The sequence below is a fragment of the Camelus ferus genome, chromosome 7 (genome assembly GCF_009834535.1).
Source record: "Camelus ferus isolate YT-003-E chromosome 7, BCGSAC_Cfer_1.0, whole genome shotgun sequence".
Classification (NCBI taxonomy): Eukaryota; Metazoa; Chordata; class Mammalia; order Artiodactyla; family Camelidae; genus Camelus; species Camelus ferus.
This window is the reverse complement of record NC_045702.1, coordinates 38334317-38351931: the sequence shown is the minus strand read 5'-3', so window position 1 is coordinate 38351931 and position 17615 is coordinate 38334317. Positions and strand designations below refer to the sequence as shown.

Below are 17615 nucleotides of genomic sequence, written 5' to 3'. Positions count from 1 at the left end.
GCATGAGCAGTTTGTATGCGTCAGGCCGAGAAGTTTGTTAATGTTATTTCCATCCACCTCCCATTGGTCACACCTACCTGGAAGGGAGTCTGGGAAATCTAGAGTGGCTCTGTGTCGGGAGAAAAAAGATTCTTGGGAGCACAGTCTCCGCTCCATTGAGTTTTTTTTTTTTTTTAATATATTTTTATTGAAGTACAGTCAGTTTACAGTGTGTCAGTTTCTGGTATACAGCATAGTACTTCAGTCACATAGGAACATGCCATTGACTTTTACCCTGAGTGGGTTGAACTTTGTCCTGAATGCGGTGGTAAGTCACCCTCCATCTCAGCGCAGGAACATGCCCTGTGGTGATGTAAACTCCATACAGGCAGATTTTTGTATTATATTCACTGATGCATCCCCAACATCTGGTAGACCTTAAATAAATATTTGCTCAAAAAATGAAACAACAGGTGGATGCTGTCAGTTTTTATGGCTGAGTAGTATTCCATTTTATAAATATACCACATCTTCTTTATCCAGTCATCTGTTGATGGACATTTAGGCTGTTTCCATGTCTTGGCTATTGTAAATAATGCTGCTATGAACATTGGGGTGCAGGTGTCATCCTGAAGTAGGGTTCCTTCTGGATATAAGCCCAGGAGCGGGATTCCTGGGTCATATGGTAAGTCTATTCCTAGTCTTTTGAGGAATCTCCATACTGTTTTCCACAGTGGCTGTCCCAAACTGCATTCCCACCAGCAGTGTAGGAGGGTTCATTCTAAGTGAAGTAAGCCAGAAAGAGAAAGAAAAATACCATGTGAGATTGCTCATATGTGGAATCTAAAAAAAACCCCAAAAAACAAAAAAACAAACAAAGCATAAATACAGAACAGAAATAGACTCATAGACATAGAATACAGATTTGTGGTTGCCAAGGGGTGGGGGGTGGGAAGAGATAGACTGGGATTTCAAAATTGTAGAATAGAGAAACAAGAGTATACTGTAGAGCACAGGGAAATATATACATGATCTTATGGTAGCTCACAGAGAAAGGAATGTGACAATGAATATATATATATGTTCATGTATAACTGAAAAATTGTGCTCTACACTGGAATTTGACACAACATTGTAAAATGATTATAAATCAATAAAAAATGTTAAAAACAAAAACCAGGTGGATGCTGGAAAGGGGTCTTGGAGATATTGACCCTTGCAGGATGGATTAGTGGAAAAGAGTTGAGGCAGCGAAGCCCATTAGAAAGCGATTGTGCTCATCTGATTGTGAGAGCCCGAGTTAGTGCAGTTACAGTAGGAATTAGTACATTTTTAGAAACAGAAATGTTTACTTCTGCGATTTTAACTTTCTTAGTTTACAGCACAGCCTCGGCTTATAGTTTAACCAGAGTCCCTGCTGAGTTGAAATCATAGAAGCAGGTTGTGAGCCGAAAGGGCCTGGGACTTTCTTCAGAGGTATTAATTGGAATCCAGCCTCGGGACTTGGGCCGTGCCACAATACTGCAACCCAAACAAAATAAAACTTGACTAAACTAGCAAACCCAGATTGGAGTTCAAGTTACTTTAACGGACTCTTGGGAAACACAAACTGCAGTTGTGTTATGTACGCAAAATTCGCTCTTCAACCTTATCATAAGGAACATGACTGGAGTACACACAATTTTTTGCCAGCTTTCCAAAGTGTTGGTCAAGTTAACAGCAACGCAATTATGCAATATTTTTTTTAAATTTTAATTTTAAAATCTGCTTGAAAAATAAAGGCTGATCCAACAAGAACAGAGAGGATCAATGAAAAGAATACGTTCTCTGTGCACCTAAGAGAAGCCTACACACAGGCAACTCCATGCGGCCCGAGGCTTGGCGATTTGGGGAAGTTGCTTGCAGATGGACTTCTTTGAAATGAAAAGCGAAGGACAGCGTTATGTCTTCCCTCTAGATGTGACTCTTGTGGTTTCTGTATAAGCCAGGGCAGACCTCAGAGTCTGACCTAGACCCAGGTTATGCACCTCTGAAGTCTGCTGAGAGACCAGACTTTGGGAGTATGCAGACCTGACTGAGGAACCTCACAGAGAACAGCCAGGGATTCCTAGGAGATTTTTAGTGATTCTTGCTGATCTGGAAATAATGTAAAAACAACAGAAGAGCTTTTTGTGGGATTTTTCGCATGTTTTCTATTGGTTTGGGGAAGAATCCAACAGTAAAGTGGCTGAAAAATAATAAATATTTAAAAAGACATAACGTGCCCTACCCTTTTCATCCATCCCTACCAAAAACTAAACTGTCATAACAAAAATGGCAAGAACAGGAAGGGAAAGCAGAAACAACAGGCGACAGTGGTGTGCTCGGATGGGAATGAATATAATCCAGATGGCTAATGCCTGGTGTTAATACAGAGAGTGGCGGAGAAGGTGTGAGGAAACGCCGTGAGGGAATCTTTCCCTTGCAAGGCCCTGGACTCTTTGAGGCGTGAGTTCCTCATTTCCTGAGTCCTCTTAAGATATAAATTCCCGGCTTGAGACAGCGGGTACTTGAGGGTCTCCTAGTCTGGTTTCTGGCTCAAATCCTAGAGAAGCCAATTAATTGAAATTCCATTTGCCTCATGATCTATTTACCAAATTTACTGATTTTCTAAAAAAAAAAAAAAAAACCCAAATCCTTAATTATTCATAAATTTGATAGCAATTCATATCGCACAGGAGAGTTTTCACATGAGCCTTGCAAAGTTGTTGGATGTAAATTGACTGGAAATCACCCCCCCCCCACCCTGTTCCAGCTTTCTGAAGATTCAGTTACAAGTTGCTGAGGTTGGAAAAACAGGTGTGCCTGCTGAGGGATAGAGAATGGGGAGACCCATCTTCACATCCTAGAGAGGGCGAGAGATACTGATGGGCAGAGAAGTGAGGGATACTGAGGAAGAGGGGGAAGGAATGGGTGTCAGAAGTGATGGATGCTGGAGGACAGAAAGGGTCAAGAATGCAGGGCAGGGGGAAACCTGAAGTCTCTAGAACGTCTTCCAAGGCTGCTGCAGCTCTGCCGGCCCTTCTAGCATCAATCGTCACATACCTGCTTAGTTAATAGGAACAGGTTGGTTGGCTTGGTGACTTCAGTGAAATGCTTTTCTGAACACTGGCTTTCAGTGTATCCCGTTTCAGCAGATTGGCTACCTCCTCCAATCTGACCCTTGCTCAGCCGTCCCAGTAACACCTTTAAGCTGTGGCTGGAAGGGAAGCCTTCCTGGAGGAGACTGACTGCAGGACCCAGAAAGATGGGGGGGGGGTCCAAAGGAGGAGGACACATCTTGGTAAAACCCCCAAAGTTGCTTTGTTTGCATGGGGCTTGGCAAGAGAGGCCAACTTATCTCAGTTTGCCCAAGACTTTCCTGGTTTTAGTACTGAAAGCCTCAAATCTCAGGCAAACTGAGATGGTTGGCTGGTCTTAAGAAGGAAAAAAGATAAAGAAAAGTGGTGGGGGGGAGGGGTGATGCTGTAACCATCTCTTTTGGGGTGGTCTTCTCACAGGTGCAATTCATGGGGCCGGCAGGGAAGATAAGAGGATGCTTGGATCTGAGCAGTCACCCCAGGGACCCAACACCAGGAAAGGCCCTAGGTTTGTTCCAGATACCTTGGTTAGACAATATAAATGCACTTACTTTTCTAAATGTGCTTTTTTTTTCTTTCTCTTTTCTTCAGGGAGGCAGGACACAGTGCGTGAGAGAAGTCTGTCCCATTCTCTCCTGCCCTCAGCACCTTAGCCACATTCCCCCGGGACAGTGCTGCCCCAAATGTTTAGGTGAGTGGCTGTTTTCAAGTCAAAGAACAATGCAGTTTATTCCCTGGGTTTCTGCTGAGAGCCTTCGTCCACTTTGTTATCCTGGGGTTCTCAAGTTGTCCTGTGTCATGGCTTCCTACAGACAACATGGACTGACTACATGGACTCAAAGAGCGTGTACAGGGTTTATCCCTCCTCTGGGCCACCCCAGAGCTTTCTTCCCTTGTATCTGTAACCCAGTACACCAGACAACCTGGGACAATAGCCCTTTGTGGGGAGAACAGTAGTGAAGAAACTGTCTTTCATTGGACATACTACAATTTAGGAATATATTTTTGTGGGGAAAACAGTATTGGGAAACTGTCTTTAACTGAGCATCTGACAGTTAATAGGAATGTATTTTAAGGGCATGTGAAGTAAACACATGGAGGAATACAGCCTAGTGTTACTTTCAGAGGCAAAAACATGCAGGAGGAAACATGTCAGAAACTAGACGTTAGGAAGGGAATAGTGAATAATAGTAAAAAAATGAGGATTAGCTGTTTCTTACTGAGCATTTACTATGTCCTAAGCACCTTGTGAAACACTTTATATACCTTTGCTCATTTCATTTTCTCCAGAAGCTGTGACCCATGGGCGCTGAGTACAGCATGCTGATGTGTGATACAGGCGCCATTATTAGCTGTGTTGTACCGAGAGGGAAGAAGGTTCCTAGAAGGTAGCACAGCCAGTGGGTTCTGGAGTTGATACCAGAACACGAGTCTCAGTGGTTCCTGAGCCCACGCTTTAACTTGCTGCCCCTCGGCTTCCCTGGAGTCATGGAGAGCAGCCCGCAGGTTGCCAGCTGAGAGGAGACAATCCGTGATGGAGTCTCGAGAGTGAAATTCTTTGGCTTTTGTTTGTGCATCTGTATGTCCCCTTCCTCCATGGGGTCCTTGGGTCCATGAGCTAGTTGAGATCAGACTGTTTAAGATTCAGAGAGAAGTCACTGGATCCGTCACATGAATACAGTAGAACTTCCAAAATCCCCACTAGAATCTCCAGGGATCCTCGAGGAGGCTAATATTTTCCCTTGTCGCCACTGGCTGTGTTTCTCCCCTGCTGTTTGCTCACTTTGTTCTGTTCCTCTTCCTCCTCCTCCTTGTTCTCTCCTTTCCTCTCTCCGCCTCCTCCTTTTCCTCCTCTTCCATCTTCCTCCTCCTCCCCCTCATCCTCTTCTCCTTCCCCCTCTCCTTCCTCCTCCTCTCCCTCCTCCTCCTCTCCTTCTCCTCCGCCCCCTCCTTCTCCTTATTCTTCTTTGTCAATATCATTTTATCCTTTCAGGGACCCCCCCCATCATCACCCCCTGGCCAGCCCTTCCACATCCTATGGTGCTATTGAATCAAGTCAATGAGGGTGATTACAGGGAAGCACAGTGAATAACATAAAATGAAATATGAAGCTCCCTTTGTTCTTAAAAGATCTTAGCTATTTTGCCTTTAGCAAAATTTAACTGTCTGTCTCTTTTATTTGGGTTCCAGACTCCTATCAATTACTGTCCACACCCTTTCCTGGAATCATCTGTTTTTCTCTTTCATAGTTTGCTTTCCCCAGTTCCAAAACAGCTGTTGATTTATTTTTCTCAGTCCCAGCTTATCACAATCATACCCTGAAGTCTGTCTTTCCACAACCAAATTAGTGACTAAAGATGTCTTGTTAAACTAAGTCAGCTCTCTCCTCTTTGAGGGATTCTGCTGCCAACTCTTCATCTCACAGTGTTTGCCTTCCTACTGTGTGGACACCCACACCTACACACACCCACACACATCCACACACACACATGCTTTTAAAGTAAATACAAAGATATTATAAGAACAAAGGACAATTGTTTAGACATGACTGACTGAAGACCTTTTCACTGATATGTGTGCTTCTTGGATTGCCAATGTCTGCTTGTGACCCTGGCATAGAATTAGCCAGTTTACTGTCATTGAAATCATGCTGTGAGGCACGGTGGCAGCAGTGTTCCATCTAAGCAGGAAAGTCATCACAAAGGAGGTGTCATTTGGGGCCTGGCCTTGCAGATAAGCAGGCCTGATGAATGCTTTGAAGCTGGTATCTACTGTTGGTATGCTGAGTCAGGTCAGGGCTTTCTCATATGAGCAGTGGTGGTTGTATTGAGTGCAGATTTTTTTGTCCATTTGTGGTCATAAGACAGACTACAAAAGGAATGACTAGTCTTAGAAAACTCAAAAATCATAATTCTCCCAAATGAGACCTTTTTCAGTTGGTCCAAACCCCAGTGGAATAATGTGGAAATGGCTTAAATTATGCTGGACACGGAATCTCTGAACTAGTCTTTTGAATGTTTTGTCTTATTTTGGGCCATGATGACTTTTAAGGTAAGATTTTATGTTCTTTGAGATTAGAAAGAAACAGGCCCACACAACAAAAGACAGAAAGGGAGAAAAAGGAAACGCTGGGATGCTTACTAGGCACTGAAATCTTAGGCTAATTAGACTTGGCTTGTTGGACACCTGTTTGCTTTCATTTTCCCCCCTGACCAGGATTCATTCACACGACATACCTCTGCCTTTTGTATTATAACATCCTTTTCCTCTCTTTTCTCGTTTGCAATGACAGCCTCATCAGGTTTGTGTACACAGAGCACCCAGTGCTCCTCTCAAGGTGACACAGCCTGGGATCAAATTTGAATTGTCCCACCACGAATAATGATAATACTTACCATCTGCTGCCTGTTGGGGGTGTTTAATCAGTACCAGGCCCTATGCTAAGAGCTTTACATCAATATTTTTAGGTAAAATTTACATTTTCTGGAGGGATAGTTCAAGCCAGTGGTCACATTTGTTCAGTGGGATAAACTCACTGAAGAATCTTTTTGTTTAGCAGTCTACTGATGTATCAGTCCACCAGTCCAACCATGCATGCATGCATGCATGCAACAACATTGATTACTATAATATAGGAAAAGCAACAAGCTATGGGAACACAGGAAGGCACTGTTCATTCTTGGAGGTGAAAAGGCCCCTAAGGAGACAGTGTGGCACTTAGTCATAAAGAAGGATGTATTTTGCTTGGTGAAGAAGGAAGCTTGACTATAGCTGTATATTTATTTATATCCAGCATTTTGTCAAAAAAGATTTAAAATCACTTATAAAATATATGAAGCACATGTAGATAAAAGATAGGAAAAAGGTAAACCACGTGATCACAATTTGAAAAAAATACTCAATTGAAGCAGAGCTGTTTTTAATTCTTAAAGGACAGAAATATATCTCTGATGGATTAATATAGAGGACAGTGCTTAAAGCAATGAAAAATAATGTTGTCATCATTTTTGTGATAAATAAAAAAAATCTGCTTAGGGATGTTTCTTACACTAGAATGTCCTAAAACCACGGTGCGACGTGACAGAAGTGATTCTGGTGGGGTGGGTGGCCTGCATGCAGCTTTCTGATGCTTCAGGGTAACCCTAGGGGGTTCCCTCGGGAAAAACCTAGAGAAAGGGTGAATTTTGTATTTTTGCAGGTAATCCTCTTATAAGTTCTTACAGACTTCAAGAGACTCAGGACCTGGGTATATACACAAGAATACCTGTTTCAGTTAGGGTACTGGCACTTGCTAGGTGCAAGTACAATCATTATACTAAATTTTGTCTAACCATGAAAGAGTTTTTGATTTTATACTTCAGTATCAACACTGTAGTTAGAAATAGTAACGTGTTACTGTGAGGAGGCATTATTGATACCATTTTATGAGTCAGCTAAGTAAGGCCCAGAGAAATCATGCTGTGTCACCAGGGAGTTTATACATGGGACCCAAATTATAACTCACCGCCGTCTTTTGAGGCAGGTTTGCTTTTTGTAGTGAGACTCAAAACTAACGCCTTAATTCTGCCTCTATACTCTATCTGATAGCCTTGAGCTTGACTCTAATGGGAAAATATCATTTTTCTTGACATCTACTAACAGTAATCCCAACAATTCCAATTCTGAGAATAGCATTTAGTATGTGATTATAGACATTTCAGCATTTCATTGGGCCTCCTAATAAATAGAGATTGCTTTTAATCTTTTTACAGAAAGAGTGTGAATGTAAGCTTGATGAGGAACCATTAATCTTTGACTTCTCAATGTGGTCCTTAATTAAAGTAATATTTCAGGGATGTTCTTATGTGCTCCAGGGAGTAGAAACTCAAATACTGAAAGAAAGGAGAAAATTGGTTTGTACTCTTTATTTGGGGTTGTTTTTTTGGCCCTTTGGGTCACCAATCAAACCCTTACATGAGCGAAAACCAAGCTAATTCTACAGACACATGATGCCTGTGGGAGGCTGGACACTGCGTGTGGAGTTGGGGTCCGCCTCTATGTGCTCTTTGAGCAACTTCACCTTTTACACCGTGGACTTACAATTTCTTCAGCTGAGATGCTGTCTCTTTAGTTCTTTTTGCTCGTTTTAGCCCTTATTCGGATATCTTGACTCCTCCTGCCTCCTCCCTGCCAATATCCACATTTGGCATAATTTTATGTATTCTTTTAAGATAAGCTCAGGCATCACATCCTCCAAGAAGTCTTCTCTGTCCTCCATGTCCCCACGGTTCCCAGATAGGCTTCTCTTCAGAACTGTCTTGTTTTGAAATCATCTCCTGTGGGTTTGTGCCCCAGGAGACTGTGGACCCTATAAGGACAGGATGTCTTAGTCATTCTGGTTCAGCTGTGATAGGCTTGTAATGAAGATTTGTTGAACTTACAAGATTCAGTGTGGTGTCAAAGCCTTTTTAGTAAAAACTCTCTAAAGTCATGACTCCTGGGTTTCCCCGGGGAATATGGACCCAAGGCTCTAGTTTTATGCACCAGATTTACCTGGTCTTGTAAGAATGTTTAATAGTCCTGAGATGCAATTGTTGACAATGCAGCGGGACATCTCTGGCTTCTGTCTTGCTAACACTATGCTGTTGCTTCCCTCTAGGTCAGAGGAAAGTGTTTGACCTCCCGTTTGGAAGCTGCCTCTTTCGCAGTGATGTTTATGACAACGGGTCCTCGTTTCTCTATGATAACTGCACCACGTGTTCCTGCAGGGTAAGGGGGCTATGAGGGGCTGTGGTCCAACAATGGTAGCATTTTGGTTTTTAGTGTTAATATTATAGCCAAACATGATAATGTGTTATTTATGGGGAGGAGGCATTGCTGATGCCACTTTACGCAGTCAAATCATACCTCAAGGTTCAAACATAGGACCCAAATTACAACTTACTGTCATCTTCCCCAGGCCAGTAAGTCAGCTCCTGCTGATGAGAGTTAAACTCTGGGGGGCTGTCCTTCCTGGGGGACTGTCTAAAATCAGACAAATGCATGTGGCAACGTTCTCGGGCTCTGATTACTCATGAAGAGTTCTCTGACACACCTGGCGATAAAAAGGGCTTTAATCACACTCAAGAGAAAAGAAGGGCATGGATTAAAGTTTATCACAAAAATAAACCTGGTAGTTTGGAAAGAGAGTATTTACGTGTTATTCATTGTACCATTTCTTACTTGAGTCACTGTGCCCTTTTCTCAGAAGGCAACCAGAATTCCAGTGACTGGTAAAGAAAGAATTCCAAAGCTCCAGAAATTTAAAGGGATACACATCACACATTCATAGACTATGCTTATGTGGTGCTTTATTTCTAAAACCGAGAAAAGAATCAGTTTGTATGGAGGACTTTAGGATCGTTCATTCATGAGTTAACCCAGACATCTGTGTGACATGAGTTTCGAATGATACATTTTCGTGGTGATAGCTGTTGCTTTGTTTTTAATAGCTAGAGGGCTAGCGAGGGAAAGAGGAGCTTTCCTCAGTGTCAGGTATGAGTCAGTCGCTGGGATTAGAGTTCAGAAGTTCCTGATTACTTGAGGCGTGCTTTGTTAAGCAGCGGGCACTACTTCGGGGAGGTGGCTGAGTAAGGGCTGAAGGTCTGTTCCCTGGCACCCAACAGTAATTCCTAAGCCCGAGAATACTTTCCTGAAGCGCCCACCTCTCCTCCGTGGTTTGCGTTATCTTGGCGCTGAACATACAGCCACTCCTTCTGTTTGCCTTGGCCTCCATCTCAGGACTTTCTTTCTCTTCGGGAATCTCACAGGTTCTAGCTTCCTCCTGGGAACACAGAGCCTTTGACAAAACACATCCCATTCCCAGTTCTGCTGATCGCAGGAGAGCCAGGCATCCCAAGTATGGAAGGCAGTTGTACTGGCAGTGTTTTGGGTCTCATTCTTTGAGAGATTCTTTGTGAGATGATTAGGCAATGGGTCCCAGTACCCAAAAGAAGTATAATTGATACTGCTCCTTCAAGAGGTTGTTTTTATCAGAGTATGAGTTATGGTCATTTTTGGGAAATTGGATGTTTATAGAATCAGGCTGCAGTCATTGGGGATGATCGGTATTTTTTTTTATCCTAAAGATTATATTTAGACATTTGATATCAAGATCTGATTTATTAACGAAATTTTATACACATGAAGGGGTTTTAACTTTTTCACAGACATTTTTTATTGAAGTATAAATGGAGGGGGATAAATTAGGAGTTTGAGATTAGCAGATAGAAAACTGCTATATACTGAATAAACAACAAGGTCCTACTGTACAGCACAGGGAACTATATTCAAGAGCTTGTAATAACCTATAATGAAAAAGAATATATATGTGTAAGCTGAATCACTATGCTGTACACCAGAAATGAACACAACACTGTAGATCAGCTGCCCTCTCCCAGCACCCCAATCCAATTTCTTGGCAGGTGCAGGACACCTGTTTTAATAGTTCTCTGAACGCAGTCTGGTTTCAGGGCTCCATGCTTTCACAGTTGATGATTCTTCTGCCTTAAGTGTCCTCATCTCCTTTAAATTTGATTAGCAAACTCCTCTTCATCCACAACAGCCTATCTTGGGTGTCACCTCTGGTGGGGCTTTCCCAACCCACCTGGATACATGATTGTTCCTTCTCTGCTGTCTCTACCCCTTTCCTGGTTCTGTTTATCACATTATATTGCGGTTTTTGTTCAGGTTATCTCTCCTGTTACTCTGTGAGCTCCTTGAAGACATCCATCTCTGTTTCCTCAGTGCTCAGCCCAGCACCAGGCACATGATCTAGTGGGTACTCTGTGTGTGTGTTTAATGGAAGTTGGGAAATCTATTATGAAGTATGCATTATTTGAGAGCTGGTGAGTGCCCTTGTTTCCCAAACTAGAAATCAAGACTTGCAGTTTGACAAAGGATTTTTTTTTTTCAAACTATGAGTTGACATAATAATTTCTCTCTGCCAGTCAGTGTGCCAAGTACTTTACATATTTCATTTAAACTGCCCAATAAACCTGAGAAGTAGATATTACCACACTCACTTTGAAGATGAAGAATCCAAGGCTCAGGGAGCTGGATTTACACAAGATAACACATTTAATAAACAAACTCACATTCTACCCTGCTCTGGTTCAACTCTACATCCTATCCCAGCTATATGAACCTTTAAAATAAAGACTAACAAATGCCTTTTTTTGAAGGGTCATTTCATTGCCATATTAATCTTAGATGGATAAGTTAGTGGGAGTACAGTAGATGGTACCAGAAGTGCCTCTTAAGGTCATAGAATTACCATAGAAGCTACAGAAGTTCCCTCAGTTGATTTGCACCACCTATTTGTATATAATGCTCGGAAATGTGTCCTCTCTCAAAGCTTCCTTGTAGGGCCTATGCCGTGGAGAGGGGTTTGGTCTCTCATTCCCCTGCTGTTGATCTCATGCTTACTCACCGCTTTGAGAGCATTGCTGATCTACCCTGGGGCACTTCCTTCCTCCATCCTGCTTTCTGCTAAGCTACATAAATGTTTTACTCTTACAGTCATTCCCCAACAATCTAGTCTAGGCGAAATTGCATCTTGTTGGCTGGGAAACTGGAAAAGTTTGCTTTTCTGAAGCTGCTCTGTCGTTTTCTTAAGTGCATCGTTGACTGAGTCAGTAGGCACACAGCTTACTTGGCTGTTTTGTTCATGGAATGACGCTTCTTTAGAAGTCAAGCCACACCCCTTTACATTACAGATATAAACTTGTCACTCTCAGAGCTTAAGGGGCCTCATTTAAGGTCACACAGTTCTGGGAAGAGCCCCAGAACCCAGGGCCAGCTTTGGAATATCTCGTTCGGTTCCTTTGTGAGCACAGAACACACTAAGGAATTTCTTCTCGACATAGAACATTAGCTCTTTGTTTTCACTCTGTGATCAGAGATAAACTGCCTCTATGCTAACTCCTAGAAGGTGTCACAAAGCCATGGAGGTGACCCCAGGGAAGCACTGTTAATGAAGGCTGCAAAAAAGGAAAAAGGTGGGAATAAAGAAGGAAGCTGGTTGGCCTGTATTGAGCTGAGCCTTCCTGCCACACACTGGCTGGAGTAGAATCTTCTGTCTCTTGAGCATGAAATTATAATCCCTCAGAAGGTAGGGAGCATGTGTCACACTGTTCATAGCTTCCTCTTCTTCTAATCTAGAAATTTAGTCAGCAAGTAACATTTGAAGAGAATGAGAGATGTATTGCAATGGATTAAAATATGGTATCTCAGCATATATTTTATTTTTATTTAAAATAATTTTTTAATTGAAGTATCATTGGTTTACAATGTTGTGTTAATTTCTGGTATACAGCCTAGTGATTCAGTTATATATATTCCTTTTTATGGACTTTTTCATTATAGGCTAAGGTATTGAATATAGTTCCCTGTGCTTTATAGTAGGACCTTGCTATTTACCTGTTTTATATATAGTATTTAGTATCTGAAAATCCCAGACTCCCAATTTTTTTTAACTTTTTTTATTGAGTTGTAGTCATTTTACAATGTTGTGTCAAATTCCAGTGTAGAGCACAATTTTTCAGTCATACATGAACATATATATATTCATTGTCACATTTTTTTTTGCTGTGAGCTACCATAAGATCATGTATATATTTCCCTGTGCTATACAGTATACTCTTGTTTATCTAGTCTACATTTTGAAATCCCAGTCTGTCCCTTCCCACCCCCACCCCCTTGGCAACCACAAGTTTGTATTCTATGTCTATGAGTCTGTTTCTGTTTTGTATTTATGTTTTGTTTTTTTTAGATTCCACATATGAGCGATCTCATATGGTATTTTTCTTTCTCTTTCTGGCTTACTTCACGTAGAATGACATTCTCCAGGAACATCCATGTTGCTGCAAATGGCGTTATGTCGTCAGTTTTTATGGCTGAGTAGTATTCCATTGTATAAATACATCACATCTTCTTTATCCAGTCATCTGTTGATGGACATTTAGGCTGTTTCCATGTCTTGGCTATTGTAAATAGTGCTGCTATGAACATTGGAGTGCAGGTGTCATTTTGAAGTAGGGTTCCTTCTGGATACAAGCCCAGGAGCGGGATTCCTGGGTCATACGGTAAGTCTATTCCTAGTCTTTTGAGGAATCTCCATATTGTTTTCCACAGTGGCTGCAGCAAACTGCATTTCCACCAGCAGTGTAGGAGGGTTCCCTTTTCTCCACAGCCTCTCCAGCATTTGCCAGACTCCCAATTTTAAAGCAGTCAGTTGTGGGTTGTTAAAAGAAGGCCTGTTAGGGTGTTTGGTAGAGGTGGAAGTGGTTTTTGATTTCTCGTTTGCCTTTGGGCCCCCAGGACTCTACGGTAGTCTGTAAGAAGAAATGCTCCCACCCTGGTGGCTGTGACAGAGGCCAGGAGGCCTGTTGTGAGGAGTGCCTCCTACGAGTGCCCCTGGAGGACATCAAAGTGTGCAAGTTTGGAAACAAAATTTTCCGGGTATGTCACACGTCAGGCTCGTGGGAACCACTATACTGTACTGATTCGTAACAAGTTCCTGACAAAAATGCAGATTGGAGTATTGCATATTTTGTATATACATCTCTGTGTGTATAAATTGTACTTATTTATATTGTAATAGAACACATAGGGGCAGAGAAGCAACTGTTTGAAAACATGTTTTCCTTTGGCTTTACTTTTGCTTTATAAAATACTTTAAACCTGTGAAACATTATTGCCTTTCCCAAATGTGGTGGCCAGTGGTGGGGACTGAGCTGCACCCGGGTGGTGCAGCTATGGGTGCCCGAATGCCCGGCCCAGGGGCATCTCCAACAGTTGGAGATGCTCAGTGCCCCTTGCCATGATCCTGATGTTGTTAGAACTTTTCTACTAAGCTGCTTTTTCAGAGAGAGATTTTCTCATTTGGAAGATGTTCAGGTGAGGATGTTCACGCAGTAGGTACGTGGCCAGCACAGCAGATGAGCAAGGTGAGAGAGCCCTGCCCCAGCTGAGCCAGCAGGGCTGTGTGCGGGCCCTCTGCTACCCATCTCAGGTGTGTTTCACATTGGTTTCTGACAGCCCCGGTGGGAAGTTACACGGTGACCGTTTCAACGTCAGGATGAAGATTGTTGGCTTTGTTCAAACTGCCACCACCTATTTGGTTTTCCCCTGGAGCAGAGGCAGTCTCTCTGTACCTGAAGGCGTCATCTCAGGACACTCGTGAGAATTGAGACCCTCAGAATCAAATCAGATATGGAGGCTCCTCGGGCATGCTGCCCTTGGCCAGACTTCCTGTTGTAGGGTGGGAGGGAGAGTCTTGGTTCTTACGGACTCTGTAGGAAGACCTGATGTGTCGCGCCTAAGGGAAGGGGGTCACATGTGTGTTGTGTCTACGCAAGGCTTTCAGAGCCACTTGTGTGTCCATTTCACACAAAGTCATCCTCTGTCTTCAGAGCACTCAGACGCAGTAGACTCACTCTCATGAGAGTGTTGTGTGCAAAGTCCTTTCCAGGTTCCTTTATGTGGATGAGGCCTGAAGGAATTAGCAGAGGGTCCTCCTTGAAGCACTGAGTCCTAGAAATGCCCTCAGAGAATTTGCAATAGTCAGATGCCCTTTCTGACGGATTCAGTCGGAGAGATAAAAGGCAATAGAGAGTAGATTGTCCTTAAAATACCTTCCAAAAAGGAGAAGAGAGAGGTAAAGCAATAGTCCGTATCACAGGTCTGAGCCAGTTTTCCTGTTTTTAATAAAATTTACTGCTTAGATCTGTAAGCCTAGAAAGAAACCCTTGCTTTGTTTTCAGGCCTGACTCTGTTGCCCGTAATCTCTTTTCTCACAAGCAAGGATGCACATTCCTGCGTGTTCTCCCGAGGTACAGGGTTTTTGTGGCCAAGCATTTGGCAGTTGCAGATGATAAATCCAATGAGCCAAAGAAATTCCTCAAACAGCCCTTCCTGGGCTAGGAAATGGGACTCAAAACGCTACCCAGCTTTCCTGGGAGGAGAGTATCAGACAGGCAGGGACATGGGAGGAATGGCTCTTGGAGTTTTCTGTCTGGGTGCCACATTTTCAGATGGCTTGCTGGTCAGGTGTCTGCTTGCCAGTGGGAATCATCTAAGTTAGCCTCTATTCTTTGTATGTTCGTGCCCTGTGTGGGCCAGAACCATGTCACATCTGGGAATAAACTAACCACCTCCGGACATCTCAATTAACTGCTGGCATCTGGGACAGCTCAAACCTTTCAGCCTATCAAATGGGAAACTTAGCTCTTTGTTGTTGCATCATGAATGGAAACTCTTGTTTGTCTCTCAGGGTGAAACTCAGTAAACAATGCAGGAGGAGCAAGATGCAAATGTGACTTGGTTAGACGCACAAGAACTCTTTTTATATCCTGGAGGAGGGTTGCATGCCCACACACACACACACACCTTCAAATCTAACTCTTTCTATTAAATCAGCTAGGCGTAGATAAACACTTCCGAGTCATTTACTCTAATGATGGCATCCATCACTCTGGGTAAGAAACGCTTTCCTTGAAAGACAAATCCCAGCCTGTTGGATTAGCTCCCATCAGCCTCCAGCTGATAGTGGAATCCTGTGCTCTCTCCTGCAGGATGGAGAGATGTGGTCCTCTGTTAACTGTACCATCTGTGCTTGTGTGAAAGGCAAGACAGAGTGTCGCAAGAAGCAGTGCGTTCCCATCAGCAGTTGCCCTCAGGTACGTCTGCAGGTGGAGGTGGACTTTCTCTTGACTTCAGCATCTTGAGAACCATCCTGTGGGTGGCGTAGTCACCCACTATCTTCTGAACACAGAATCCAGATCCTCCAAAATTCCAGGTTCTGGAATAGCTCTCACCTTGTCCTAGTCCCCACTCTCCTATTTCTTATTGACCTTCTCCCAGTTTTTTGTCTTAACATTTCCAACTCCTGTTTGATCTGCTCCCTTGTATCTTTTGCTGGGTTTTCTGTTGAACATCATAACGTGCCTTTGCATTTTTCTCCTTTCTCTCTCTCTGTCTTCTCAAATCAGTTTTCTTCCCTTAGTCATTCAAAGTAATATGTTTATTAATAAATTCTCCTAGGGGTTTCACCTGCCCAATAGCACCCTCCAACCCCTCTACTGAAAATTTCCCTCTTTAACCCTGGCCTGTCTTATAGCCCCAAATAGAAATAGCATCTTTATGGAAATATCTCTTTTCAGAAACCCACAGTTCCAGTGCACTGAATAAAGCAACCATTATCTTCTCAAGCCTGAGCTTCACTGAATTCACCTCAGCAACTTGAAACCTTTCAAGGTTTTATGCGTTTTGGGAAAATGTCAAACCTATTCAGTACCTTCTAGTGAATGAAAAAATATGTCCATATATTCAGGACATGTCTTCCGTTCTCTGTTATAGGCAGCTTTTAATTTTATTCACATCTGTTATTATGATAAACAAAAAGTTGCTGTTTTTATTTGAGTGCCAAATGAGGCACAAAAAAACAACAGCTGTGGCTATTGCACAACTGAATAAAGAGGGGGAGAGAAAAAAGAAAAAAAGAAAAACCCTAATTAGTCTTGCTTTAAAAAGCCTCAGACATAAAACTGAAAACCTCCCATAAAAGAAAAAAAAAAAAGAACAGGAGATACAATAAGTAGACTTGAACACTGTCTGCTTATAAATATTCATTGGGAAAAATGGGATCACATCATTTATGCCAGTCCTCAGGGAACCCTCGCTGCTAATGAACTCTCGCAGCACATGTTAGTAATAATGGGCTTCCTTATTCTACAAGACAAAAACAGAACGCTGTGCCAACCTGGTGGCTCAAGTAACCAGCCTCAGCAGGCCGCGGGGCGGTTTCCAGCTTCACTTGAGTCCTGCCACTTGTGGCAGGGGTGATGGTTTTCATTGTCCTCTTGCCGTGAGGAGGTCAACGCTTTTTATGTCACCAGCATCTCTTCTCCATGGACCATATTTGGGCCAGGAGCATCCGTCCCTCCAGGCGCCGGCCTTTCCCCACCCCACCCCCTCCCTGTCTTGTCACAGCCAGTCAGTCAGTGCCCTGCTCCTGCCTCCGGGGCCACCTTTCTGTTTCTAGGCACTTTTCCAAGCATTCCTCCAGTCCACACTTTCCCTCCTCAGGGGCCAGCACCAGCACTTTGGAAGATAAGTTAGTTCTACCATGGAAATCCTGTTAAACACTTAACTTCCCTTCCCCTGCGCTGCCTGGGGAAATTAAAACGAAAATTTTTTTGAAGTAGACGGTATTCCTGCTTTATCCTTCCTGGCTACTACACATCTCTTTTTCCAGAAATATACGTGCCTTGTTGAAGAAGAATCTGTGGTTGGATTCCCTCCCTGACAATCCCCTGGAGGCAAAGGAGTGCCTTCTGTGAGGAGGACCGAGGGTTCCACCAGGGCCAGGGTCGCTATGTCACTGTCATGTCATCATTGCTGACATGTACTGAGACTGCCTCTGCAGTTGCAGGACCGACCTTGTTTGACGCTGAGACCACCCTTCTGAGGTGGATGCTGCTACCAGACCCTTCTTAC

General features: G+C 43.1%; 1 protein-coding gene across 6 annotated transcripts in view; it reads left to right on the top strand.

Annotated features, from left to right (window-relative positions):
- Positions 1 to 17615, top strand: part of BMPER (BMP binding endothelial regulator) — a 260419-nt gene that overhangs the window by 147957 nt on the left and 94847 nt on the right. For all 6 annotated transcript variants that reach the window (XM_032483753.1, XM_032483755.1, XM_032483754.1 and 3 more), the window contains exons 7-10: positions 3690 to 3789; positions 8737 to 8846; positions 13437 to 13577; positions 15692 to 15796. In XM_032483753.1, the coding sequence (XP_032339644.1) occupies positions 3690 to 3789; positions 8737 to 8846; positions 13437 to 13577; positions 15692 to 15796 (456 nt within the window). The remainder of the gene's footprint in view (positions 1 to 3689; positions 3790 to 8736; positions 8847 to 13436; positions 13578 to 15691; positions 15797 to 17615) is intronic.